The sequence below is a fragment of the Lynx canadensis genome, chromosome A3, assembly GCF_007474595.2.
Source record: "Lynx canadensis isolate LIC74 chromosome A3, mLynCan4.pri.v2, whole genome shotgun sequence".
Lineage (NCBI taxonomy): Eukaryota > Metazoa > Chordata > Mammalia > Carnivora > Felidae > Lynx > Lynx canadensis.
The window spans coordinates 13,618,139-13,630,993 of record NC_044305.1 but is presented as its reverse complement, the minus strand read 5'-3'; the positions used below and the strand labels follow the sequence as shown (position 1 = coordinate 13,630,993).

At 55.1% G+C, this 12,855-nt stretch overlaps 1 protein-coding gene across 1 annotated transcript in view; it reads right to left on the bottom strand.

The window, feature by feature from the left end:
- Positions 1-7,486: 7,486 nt before the first annotated feature.
- Positions 7,487-12,855, bottom strand: part of ZMYND8 (zinc finger MYND-type containing 8) — a 122,787-nt gene continuing 117,418 nt past the window's right edge. The window contains 1 exon segment of the mRNA XM_030309455.2: positions 7,487-7,708. Within this exon segment, the coding sequence (XP_030165315.1) occupies positions 7,569-7,708 (140 nt within the window). The 3' untranslated portion in view covers positions 7,487-7,568.

The window sequence follows — 12,855 nt, the reverse complement described above, 5'->3', positions numbered from 1 at the left end:
TGTCTCCCCACCACACCATTTACCATCACACGTGGCAGCTGCTTTTTTTCCATAGTGAAGAGATGCTTTTCTCTCAAAAGAGGACACGTAAAGGAAATTCCCTTCTGCAGAGCGAAGGGATGCCGGTACTCAGTTGTACAAGCTGTCTAGAACCCAGCTGACCTGGCCTTGGACCGGGCCAGGGAGGCAATGGTTTTTCATTAATATCACTCCCCGACGAGAGCCCTGGGCCAGATGGCAAAGCCAAGGGTTTGAGCCCAGGCCGCGACTCTGGGTGAGAAGTGACTTGTTCAGGTTCAACCATGGCTCCTCCTTCTGCTGAACCTTCCCGAATCGAGAGGCTGGAAAGCTGAAAACTTCTGCAGGCTCCCTTACAGCCAGGGGTCTGGAGCACCGAAGGGTCCACAGATCGGTTGCGTTCACAAGAGACGTGTATTTGGTACTGCGTAAGTGTGTGAGTGGGAGAGAAGGGAGGCCGCGCCCAGGGCATCCAGCCTGCAGGTGCAGGCCAGAGCAAAGCTGGCGCCGGGCAGGACCCAGGAGCTGGGCAGCTGCTACCAGATGGACAGCGATGCTTCCTGATCCTGCGGGAGGAGCAGCCCGGCTCCTCACCGCCCACCCCGTGGCCAGTCCCTCAGCGCGGCAGCCTCAGTCCTCCCTGCGATCCTGCAGACACTCATGTGTCGCATCCAACCAGGGAAGCAGCCAGATTTGGCCCACGGGTTTGGGGTAAGAAATGTATTATGGGAGTTCGACCTTCTACAGGGGTCAGAGGAGTTCAGGAAGTGAAATTCTGAAAAGTGGCACCTGGAGTCACCAGTGAGGCGTGTCCGGCCACCAAAGTGAGTCTGCGGAGAGGCTCCGGAAGAGAACCCGATTGGGGGGACGCTTGGCCTCTGCAGCCAAGCACCCGGGGTGGGCCAGGTGTCAGAAACAAGACCTGGGCGCGGCACGGAGGACAGCAGCGACAGGCTGGAGCCCGAGGGCACACCTGCACCTGTCACCACCTGTAGCCACAGCGACCTTGCAAGAGAAGAGACGGCTGCTCCCCTTCCGCCTTCAAAAGTTCCTCTTTTGGTCAATTCCAGCTCCGCACCCTTCAAGGAAAGGGATTCTGGGAAACGTAGTTCCAGCCCCACCAGCTTGACTCAAGTCGCACTACAGACGGGTTTGCTCATGAAACCCTCGCGCTCTACCTGGCTGGGTGAATTCTGCTCTCGACAACTGACCTGACAGAGACTGCGGGCAATTCTGCGGTGGCGGCTATCGATGTTTTTGTCAACCCAAGGCCTTTTGTTTGCACAATTTCCTACCTTAGGAGCCTGCAGCCGAAGCAACCTGAATCTCACCTTCCCGGCCTTCCTTGCAGTTGCAACGTAAGCATGTGACCTAGACTCAACCAATCAGATACAGCCAGCTGCAGACTCAGCCAATCAAATACCCTCCAAATGGTATTTGCATTCAGACCCAGGGCAACCTGGGTTTACCCGATCCAGATGACGAAGCCATGGAATTCTGCAAAGTGCATTCGGAAGTGCGGGATGCAATCTAGCAAGGAGGCAGACGGGACATGCCCCGTGTCACTGGTGACAGTTGTAATGTGTGGGCCCAGTGACAGTGACGGGAACGTCCTACCATGTAACCTGGACGTTGTTTCTGGCTGTGCAGTCTCCTAGCCAGTCTCTCTGGCCCTCCCTCCTGGAGATCTGTGAATCACATAATGCCCTTTTATAAACTCCTTTCCTGCTCAGATTACGTAGAGTGTTGTTTGCAACTAAAAACCTGACCACATTTAGGGGCGCCTGGGTGGCTCAGTCAGTTAAGCATCTGACTCTTGGTTTGGGCTCAGGTCATGATCTCATGGTTCATGAGTTTGAGCGCCACATCAGGCTCTGTGTTGACAGCTTAGAGCCTGGAGCCTGCTTCGGATTCTGTGTCTCCCTCTCTCTGCCCCGACCCCATTCACGCTCTCGCTCTCTCTCTCTCTCTCTCTCTCTCTCAAAAATAAATAAATGTTAAATACAACAACAACCCAACGCCCTGAACCCTTGAGTCTCAGTTTCCCAAGCTGCACTAGGAGCCGAACAATCCCCACCTTGTGGACAGTTGAGGGGAGTCAGGGAAAGGGGGCCCAGAAGGCATTTTGTAAACTGACCACGGTGCCCCAGACACTAGAGCAGTTACATTCGATGGGTCACGGTGCTCATTCAGGAAGCAGGTGGTCCAATTTGAACCCTGGCTATGGCACTGACCTGCTATGTGACTGTGGGCAAGTCGCATTCCCCATCCTGCCCCATGGAGTGATCAGAAGACCTAAAGATTAGAGCTCGGGAAACCTCAGCTCAGGGCTCAGCATGGGGGCGGGGGGGGGGGGGGGGGGGGGGGCGGTGAGCCCGCCCCAGTGATGCTGGAAGGTACATGGGTGATCTTTGCTTCCCTGGATTAAAGAAAGTAAATAATAATGTCGATGGTGTCCCGATGTGCCCTGGTATGAAAGTTGAAGTCTGGAAAACATTTCTGTGTTTGAAACACAACTCTGATTAATGCCACTCAATTGTAAATTTAAAAACGGTTAAAAGGGCAGGAGGCGCCCGGGGGGCTCAGTCAGTTCGGCGTCTGACTCCGGATTTCAGCTCAGGTCCTGATCTCACAAACTGTGAGATCAGGCCCCGCGCTGGGCTCTGCACTGACATCAGGGAAGGAGCCTGCGAGAGATTCTCGTCTCCCTCTCTCTCTGCCCCTCCCCCACTTGTGCCTGTGTGTGCACTCTGTCAAAAATAAACATTTTTTTTAAATGGTTAAAAGGGCAACGTTTGTTGTATTTTACAACTTTTTTTTAACGAAATCAATAATGTACTATACCAAAAATCATTGGATTACACACTTCAAGTGGGTAGATCCTACGGTATGTGAATTGCAACTCAATAAAGCTGTTAAACCGCCCACATGGCTTCCCATCCCTTTCCCATCCCCCAACTTCTCTCCCTCTCTCCCTCTCTGAGCTCATCGTCCCCCGCCCCCACCTGGGATCCCTCCATTCTGGCCTCCCTGGCCGGCCTTCCCTCCCCGCAAGAGGCCGGGTCCCCGCCTCAGGCCTCTTGCGTGCCTTCTTCCTTCTGCCCGGGATGTTAGCAGCTCTCGGCTCTGCTGCGCCTTAGGATCACTGAGCAGCCTTCCGTGACAGACGCCCAAGCCCCACCTCCGGGAGTGGGAGGTCGTTATTCCGGGATAGCAGGTAGGGTCTCACCAGTCACCGGTTTATTTCACATCTTGCTGGGTGCTTCTAATGATCTGCCAGCATTAACGACCGCTGCCCTCGTCGTCACGGCTCGGTACCCCTCCTTCAGGTTTCTGCTCGCCGTTCAGCTCCCTGGGGGGGCCGTGCCCAATCACACCCTGCCTCCCTTACCTGATGCAACACCGTCCGGCCTAGGACTGCATCATATGCGTATTTGCTTCCCGTGGAGAGTCAGAGGGAGGAGGAGAGAGGCCGTTCAGTGCTGTGTCCTCAGTGCTTAGTTCATGCCGTGTCCGGGGAAGCAGCTGTCACCCGAATGAACTTTGGCCCAGCTTCTCTCTGTCCCCGGTGGTCCTGCTCGGGCTCTGTGGGGCTGCAGTTCTAGGCGGCGGCCACCAGGTGGCGAGGGTGCCCAATCGCGTTCCAGGCCGCGGCAGCAGGCCCTGCCCCCACGCCAGGCCACTGGTCAAAGTAGCGAGGGCCATGGCCGTGGCGGACCCCACTGTGTCCTCCTTCTCCTTTGTAGATTCAAAGTCATCGGGCATCGGCAGACACTCGACCGGGACTAAAGCCAGAGAGGAAGGCCCTGCAGCCCTGTCCTCCCAAGTCCTCCTCCTCTCGCCTAGCCACTCACAGACCCTCTGGTGCAGCCTCGGGGACCCCGGGGCCACTGTTTGGGGACCGAGGACCCGTGCACCGGAGGCTGTCGGAGGCTGTGACATGCACGGCCTTCTTACATCCCAGGGTCACGTGTCCACAGGGGAACAAAGGGGCCCCAGACCTGAGCCTTAGGGAACAAAGCCCGAGGCCTCAGGTTAAGTAAAAAAGAAAACCAACACGGCAGGTCGGGGGTCAGGTGCTGCCCGTTTCTGTTCCAAAAGGAAGGAAACCTGCCTCCCCGCGAGGGTCTGTAAATACAGACTGAGGGATGCGGAGGAGGGGGCCCTGGGAGAGCCAGCGAGGCTGGGAGCACACCCGTGGTTTTTCAAATTTGAGGCATGGACCTAGCCCCATAAATAGCAAATTCAACATTTTTTTAAAGGCACCGGTTTCTCTACCGCTGAGTAAGCCATGTTATCCTCTGGTGTCTCTCCTCTCTGGGAGGCTGCAGCGGTGACCGCTGGGGGCAGGGTCCGGGGGCCGAGGTGTCCCTGCTCAAATGTCACCCCAACTCTAGGAGCTCTGTGTCCTTCCAAGCTCTCGGGACACAGCAGGGACCGGATCAGCCTTCCCCTCACAGAGCTCACGTTTGAGTGGGAAGTCATAAATATGTATGAACTTTGCTCAAGGACATGAAAACCAGGAAGAGACAGAGGATAATGGGGGGAGGGGAGTGGCTGCTTCAAGAGGTGACGTCTGAAAGCTGATGCCAGCGACAGAGGGTGTGCCAGGCCAAGGGCACAGCAAGTGCAAGGGCCCCGGGGGCCGAGGCTGGAGCCGGCTTGCTGGAGCTAAAAAAACGGGGCGACAGTGCGGTCCTGCTCACAGCCTCCGCCTCTTCCCCTAAAGGGGGCTGTGTCCCCCGCCCCTCTGTGGACTTCAAATGGTAAGGGAGGGTGCCCATCCGTGCCCAATGAAAGGAAGCCGAACAAGTTTTTAACTCAAAAAAAGACAATGCCCATTTACTGGAAAGAGCACTTTAATAGGAGTCCAATTAGAGTCTTTCACCAGCTCCATGGCCTTGAGCTACTTTTTTTTTTAATACTTATTTTGAAAGAGAGAGAAACAGAGAGAGATACTAAGGGCAAGGAAGGGAGGGGCAGAGAAAGAGAGAATCCCAAGCGGGCTCCGCATCGTCAACGCAGCGCCCGATACGGAGCTCGAACTCGCCAACTGACCTGAGCTGAAATCAAGAGTCAGGCGCCTGACCAACTGAGCCACCCAGGAGCCCCTGAGCTAGTTACTTCTTTGGGCCTATTTCTAGACAAACCCATGGCGGGTGACATTAGGACGGCGAACGGCCCCTTCTGGCTCGGCTTACACCACACGAACGCGGTGGGCCTCAGACCCCGGGACGTCCGGTGCCCTCTACACCGAAGGAGCAGCCACGCCCCCACCTTGCGGCTCGTCAGCCACGCGAAGCTCGCGGCGTCTTCGTACCCACTGGTCCCCGTCTGGGACGCTCACCCAACTCATCTCCCCGCAGCCAAGCTCTTCCTTCTGACCTGGGGTCAAAGGTCACCTCCAAAGACAAGCCCCAGAACAGTCCCAGTGAAGAGCAGCCACCTGTCGGCCCTCGGTCCTTTGAACACATCCCCATCGTGTTCCTTCCACAGCAGTGGTCAGCGCACGGCCTGCGGCTTGACTCCAGCCCATTCCCTGCTTTGGTATGGCCTGTGAGCTGAGAATGGGGTTTACGTTTTTTAAATGGTTGAACAAGAAACATCTTGTGACCCAGGACAGTTAAATGACCGGGGTGTCCCTGAGCAGAGCGGGGGGGGGGTCACACGCTCCCCAGGGAGCTCGCCTAAGCTCAGGCCCGCCATCCAAGCCACAGAAAGACCGTCGCCTCGCCTCTCGCTGTCTTGCTAAGACTGGTCAGGATTTCCCCCTCGTTTCTCGGTCTCTGTCAGTAAATTCCAAGGAGCCGGGGCTTCCCGGGAAAAACGCCCACCGGGGGCCCTTAACTTCCAGGGCGCCCGCCGCCCGTAGGGATCCTTCCTGTGCTCTCACGGCCCCGACTCCTGTGCTGGGGCGTGCGAATCGGACACGGCCATCCCGACCAAATGGAAAACTGCGAAGTTGAGGACGACCGAGCCATTTTTCCAAAACAGTTTAATTAAAAAAAGGTGAAGAATCTGAAAAAACCGGGGGGAGGGGCGGAACCCAAAAAAGCACACCGTGGGAGTGCACTGGCTCAGTCACAAAGAAACGCCGTCATCGAAAAAGATATTTAAGTTTAATACAAATTTTATACAAAGAAAATGTGAAAAAATACTTCCATATGCTAAAAGCAATTAGGCTTCGCAAATAAGGCCAGCTAGGCTATTTTTTTTTTTTGACACCTGCAATTCACAAATGTTCTTTCTCTCTTCTTCTTCTATACTCTCTTTTTAGTTCTTCTCTAATATGTATGGGAAACTAGCTGGAAACTGTACAATTCACATCCTCTTATCAACAATGAAGAGAAAGTAAACAGGACTAAAATATACAACAGAATGTACTGGAATGATACCGTACAGTTAATTTTCTCATATACATACATCACCTTTTTGCTTTGTTCAATGCGTTTTGTTCGACACAACATACAAAATGGTACTACCGTATACGTAGTGTGACAGGGAGCGTGGCCGGTGTCTGGCATTCTCTCCCACTGCCTTTGTTTCATGCTTCCATAAAAACGTAAAATCCCATCGTATAAATAATACATACATGCTTCATCCCGGACTCCCATGTCCTCTGCGTGCATCCTGCCTTTGAGTTTCTCACTTCCGAGAGGCACAGCATCTCTTACCAAGTATGTGTGAGTGTGTGTAAAAGGAACCACAAAGCAAAGAAAAGACTCCTCTTTGTTCCAGAGCTTAGGACGCCTAACACTTTCTCTGCTCTCTTCGGCCAAGCTGAGCGGGGCTTGCTTCTCCTGTGTATCTTCTGTAAACAAGGACCTGATTTCTTCCCTTTTCGAGTAGTCATTGCCGAAATCACACAAAATAAACTAGCTTCTCCCTGTCCTTCGGGGCCAGAGAACTTGCATTTTATAACACAGTAACGTAGTATTGGAAAGGGGCCAATGGCTTGATGTGATGTGCCTACGACGGCACAGATTCTGTGCCGAAAACTCCTGATTCCAATGTGCTGCATACAGACGTATGAATGAAAACGGCTCACTTTCCCCCGGGGCGTCCAAGGACGAGGGCCTGTGTGCCACGGCGATCCTGGGGCCTAGTCACCATGCCACAGGGACAGCCGGGCTGACCAACCATCCCTCCTCCTCCAACGTCAAAACATTCCTTTTGTGGTTGGGTGTTTCTTGTTTTTTTAATCGTTTTTCTTTTTCTTTCTTCTTTTTTTTTTTTTTTATAAGTTAAAGTCAATACAAATATAAAAAGGGCAAGGTCCTCTAGGTTCAATGACATCCACAAATTGTACATTATTTACATCTAAAGCATAGATTTCGTGTGGGTCAAACAGTCCTCAGTCACTGCTAATGCCGGACGCACTGTAGTGTGGGCTGCCCTCCGTGCCGAGGGCCAAGGCCAAGTCGGGGTGTCTGGAATTCTCAAGTCTGAAGGAGGCTCTCCTGTCTCAGGTTTCCTTGCCGCTTCCTGTTGCCCTGGTGTCTGGTTTCTTTTTCCTCCACGGGGTGGGTGGCTTGTGTCGCGACTTGTCCCTAGTCCCAGAAGGTGTCCAGCCGAGACTCTTTCGGGAGGAGGCTCTTCGAACTGGCACTGGCGTTGTGCTCGGAGCGTGTGGATCCTCGCTTCTCGTCGCTGCTGCCCCAGCAGCTAGACTTACTGCCCCGGGAATGGTCTGTGGAGGAGAAGCAACAAGAAGCGACGTTGAGCCTTCCCGCCACCTCCACCGCAGCAGAGCCACCCGGCCCCCTGCCCCGCGGCTCCCCTCCGGGCGGCCTCCCGCCGCCTCCCAGCGCGCGTGGGTCTCTAGAGCACAACTCTACGGCCGGTGAGACAAACCCAAGGGCATCACATCACAGAGAATCGAGATGGGTGATGAGGGCACCGAAGTGCCCAGGGAGGCACCTCTCACGCGGTACCTGGAACCGCAGACCCGCGGCCATGACAGAAGGACACCAAGCACTCAGGTGCTTCTGTGTCCACGCCGGATGCTGGAAAAAGGTACCAAAATGTGGCGATATTTTTCCTTCCTCGTATTAGAATTTCTTCAGTCAATTTACAGACAACTCGAAAAGCAGACCTATAACCAAACCACCTAAGGGAGAGGATCACAGAGGAGGAGGAAGAGGAGGATGAGGAGGAAGAGGAGGAGGAGGAGGAGGGAGAGGCCAGAATGGTTATGTCCGGCTGGACACACACACACACCCACGGACTCCCATCAGGGACAGGCTGCAGGGTCCCTGGAGGATACAGAACCAGAGTTAAGACCCAGGACAGCTTCGAGGACGCGTGACCACAAAAAGCTCAACAGTGGCTGAGAAGATCCGAGGCAGGTGAAGGAAGAGGCAGAGGAGGGAGTCCGTAAGCTGCCACGCAGCTCAGCTCAGGCCAGCACGGGTGACGGCAAGGGACCCATCAGCATGCCAAGGCCCCATCAAGCCTGGGATCATCTGCCAAGTTCAGAGAGGCTGGGATGAAATTTTGTTTTTAAGTTTCTGGAGGTGGGATGGTAATATTCAAAGAAGCCAACGGTCAAGCTCGGGGACAGAATCAGAGTGAGAAAGGGACCAGATCAGAGCCGGGGAGTGCCATTTCTTACCGCCTGGTACCAAGGAACGTGTACACTTAGTCACGTGTTCCTGTTTTGGAAGACAAGTGGCAAAGAGAGAGAGAAAAGTCTCCAAGGTGATGTGTTCATTCGGGAGACTTCTCTTTGGCCATTTGCATCAGTGACCAAAAGGGGGCAGTATTCTGGCAGGCAGTCCTGAATCCACCTCCTCTTCCTGGTTCTTCCCTACCGGTGAAGCCTACGCGGATGGTTCTTCTCGAAGGTCTCTGGGAAGCGGTGCGCTCGGTCATCGTCCAACAGGACAAAAATCCCACAACGGTGCAGTCAGGTGAAGGCAGACACCGGGCCTGAGCTCAGCACGGCACCTGCACCACGGACCGGGCAGGCCACCGTCCACGGGACCTGGGCCCTCACGCAGACGGGACAAGGGGCACTGGCTGGTTCGGCCAACCACCGCAGGGGAGAATCGGGACCTCTATGGACAAGGCCAAGGCTGATCCCTTCCACGAAGCACACCGTACACTCTGGCTCTCGTCTCCTACCGCGGTTTTCAGCGGCCACGAGAGGCCCAGCTGAGAAGCGCGGAGGGCAGAGCGAGACGCGCCGCTCACAACGACAGCAGAAAACAAGACGACGACGCACGCACGCATGCACAGCACGAGGCTTCCGCAGGCCCCGGCCGCGTCGGTGAGGCGGGGCGTACTTCCCCTTCTGGGCTGGGTAGCCGGGGCATGGCCGGGGCACAGGCGGGATGCTTGCCACACAGCTGCCGTGGGCTGAAGAGACGCGGCCCAGGCAGCCTCGGTGTCCGTCAGGACGCTCAGGTCGCCACAAGCCAGGCACCGGCTACGCACTCAGCACCGTTAGCCCTATTCTCTCCGCGCCACTCTCCGACCCGATGCCCTCACAGCGATGAGGGCTTCTTGTCCTAATGGGCATTTTTAAACCACGAACGGGGTGGTCACTGGACGCAGCGCTGCATTACAGGCGGGAAGCGAGGTACCCGATGGCGCAAAAGCAACTCTGTAGGCCAGATTCTTCAGCATGTTGGAAACGCAATTCTCAGAACCACCAGCTCTGCCAACAGCCTAATCCGACCAGCAAAACCAGAGGGGGGAGAACCACACTTAGGCGGGAAACAGCACCCAAGGAATCCGGATTCTTTTGGGGGAATGAAAACTCCTCTACCGCCAAGCCTGACAGAGGACAAGGCCGGGAGGGGAGGGCAAGGAAGGTGCCGCGGTGAGGACTGAGGAAGGGGCTACAGATGACGTATCGAGTGACCAACGTCCTCAGCCACGATGATGGGACCCCAACAAATAACATCTGGAAACAAAGAGCCAGATATTAGTGATATGAAAGGAGTTTCAATAAAATAAGGGGTACGGTGAAGAGCTTGGTGGGGAAATCACGAAAGGTATGACAAGAGTAGGAAACAGAAACTCCAGGAGAGAGCACAGCCGTGCCAGAACGGAACCGTCATCACAGCACTCGGTGGCCGGGGCAACGCACAGCACGCTCAGGATGGCGGGCACCCGGACTGAAGTTCTCCGGCTTGGCCCACTGCCGAGCGTGGGGCGGTTAAGGGTCAGAATGCGCCTGTTCTCAACCTCGAGGAAGGGAAGTCACAGCGAAGCAGAGGGCGGTCTCAACACGGTCGGGGGGGGGGGGGGGGGGCACCGAGAGAGGGGTCCACAGTCGCTGTCGCTAGCGCTCAAATCCAGAACTAAAGCATGAGTGTTGTCCTTGACCCATGGAACCTCCAGAGCACAGAAATGGTGACATCCATCATTTGGGAGGAAGGGGAGAAGAGCGGTCATCAGTGACCCCAACCCTCACCTTCATAAACCAGAAGTCAGCAAGCAAGGTCTAAAACTAACGCTCAGAAATAGGACAACAGGGAAATACGTTATTTGTAAGGAAGGAGGGAAGTACCAGAGACATCACTGGGGACAGGGTCTAGGAACTGTCTCTGTACTATAACTATACGCATGTTTTACTTCGAAATCTTAAAACTATTATTTACTTGGTGGGGGGGGGGGGTGCCCACAGAGAGAGAGAGAGGGAGAGAGAGACAATCCCAGGCAGACTCCACATTATCAGCACAGAGCCCGATGTGAGGCTTGAACTCAGAAACCATGAGATCGTGACCTGAGCAGGAATGGAGTCAGATGCTTACCCGACTGAGCCACCCAAGCGCCCCTAAAATCTTAAAAGACAAGCAAATAGCAAGGAGGCACGTACCCCCACGGAACCTTTCTCCCGCCCCCAGACTCCTCACCACACCCTCCCGGCACCAGTAGGCACGGAGAACCCCGGTGTGTCCAAAGCCCTCTTTCCTCCACAAGGTTTCATCTGCACGGTCACCAACATCAAGAGCTGGCGGAAGTTAGACGTACGAGGAGTTCGAAGAGGACAGCGAACGAGTCAGCGTTTCTGCTCTGACACAACTACCGGCTTGGGTGAGAAACAGAGGAAGGGGGAAGACAGAGGACACCGTCCTGACTGGGCCCCAGGCACCTCCGTCTCCCTCCTGCTCACACTCTGGGCTGTCGCGGCAACACTTCCTGGAAAACGCTCCCTCTCCTCCAGTTTCTGACAGGGAGCACCATGGTGCTCCCCCTCGGCTAATATGCCTTCCGTCCCGCCTCGTCCCGAGTCCGAAACGCGGACGCCTCCTGAGTGCGGTCCCGGATGCACCTCTTCCTTTCGCCAAGACCCGTAGAGAAGGTCCCTCCTGCTGAGGACACCCTGGGATTCTAACCTTGTCTCTTTGCGAGACAAGGTCTCAAAACACCATTTCGAATTTAAAAGGTCCGCGGTTATTCAGGGCTTAGGGCTCGGTGGTGACCGGACCGAACGAGTCTTACGGACACGTCTGCCTGGGCTGGGGAAGGAGGCAGGGCAGCCTGGAGGCCGTGCCGTTGGTTCAATATGGTGGCCACTAGCTCCGCGATGCTATTTAAATAAAGTAATATAAAATGTTAACTTCTATTCCTCAGTTACGTCAGCCACAGTTCAAGGGTCCGACAGCCATGTGTGCAGGCGGCTACCACAGGGAACAGGGCGTATACAGAACCACGCCATCACTGCAGAATGTTCTAGGGGAGAGCACCGCTCTAGGGGCAGATGCAGGGCGTCAAGGAAAGAAGCTGGGGGCACAGGAGGATATTTAAATGCCCAGGGAAGGAAGCAGCTGAACACGACATCTGGCTATGACAGAGGCTGGATACGGAAAGGCCGGCGAGGCTGGAGGAAGGCGTGAAGGAGGCCTGGGTGCTGGAAGGGGAGGCGGGGCCTGGCTGTGCTCCCCGGAAGGAACAGGCAATGCCATGTGCTGTCAGTGACATTGGAGGGACGGGCTGGGAGCTTTGAAACCGAGAACTGCGGAAGCTGCCCTTGTGGAGAGTGCAAACAGAGGCTGAAATGCAACAAATTTGGTAAGATGACCAGGCAGATGGAAATGCGTGCTTCTGAGGTCAGCGGTCAAGATCAGCGTGTGTGGTGGAATGAGTGTGTCCCGAGTGATCTTCTCCGGCTGAGCTCCAATGCTGGCTGCAGGGGAGTTAAGAGATAGATGGCTGGGGTCTGAGCAAGGCAAGGTTTTGCCAAATGGACATGTGGAGAAAACCAGAAGGTGTGGGAGACTGGGTTCCACCATTAGCGAGGGTGCTGCTGGGATGAGCCGTGGAAACCAAGCTGGGGAAGGAGGGAGGTGAGGAAAGGAAACAGTTAATAGATCTGGAAGCAGGGGCAGCAGGGAGAAGCCACATCTACAGCCCTGACTTTCCCCAGACATCGGTGCCTTATTAGCTGAGCCACACAAAACAGCCAACCGTTTTTGACTCACGATTTCCTAGGGGTCAACTTAAGTATTCCCAACGCAGCGGGTGAGAGCACGTGTGGGGTCAGAGAATTCTGGACTGAAGTGCAGGCTCCAGTAGTTAAGTCACTGAGTTACTTGTGCATGTAACTTAACTTCTCTGGGCCTCAACGTCCTCGTCTGCATAATGGGAACAGTAACTTCTCTCACCGAAGTTGGGAATAAACACAATGAAGTGTCCAACCGCTTCATGCTCTTCTCCTAAGCACCCATTAAATGCTCTTCTGACTTCCCTTAAAGCTCCAGAAGACAGGGGCGCCTGGGTGGCTCAGTCGGTTGAGCGTCCGACTTCGGCTCAGGTCATGATCTCGTGGTCCGTGAGTTCGAGCCCCGTGTCGGGCTCTGTGCTGACCGCTCAGAGCCTGGAGCC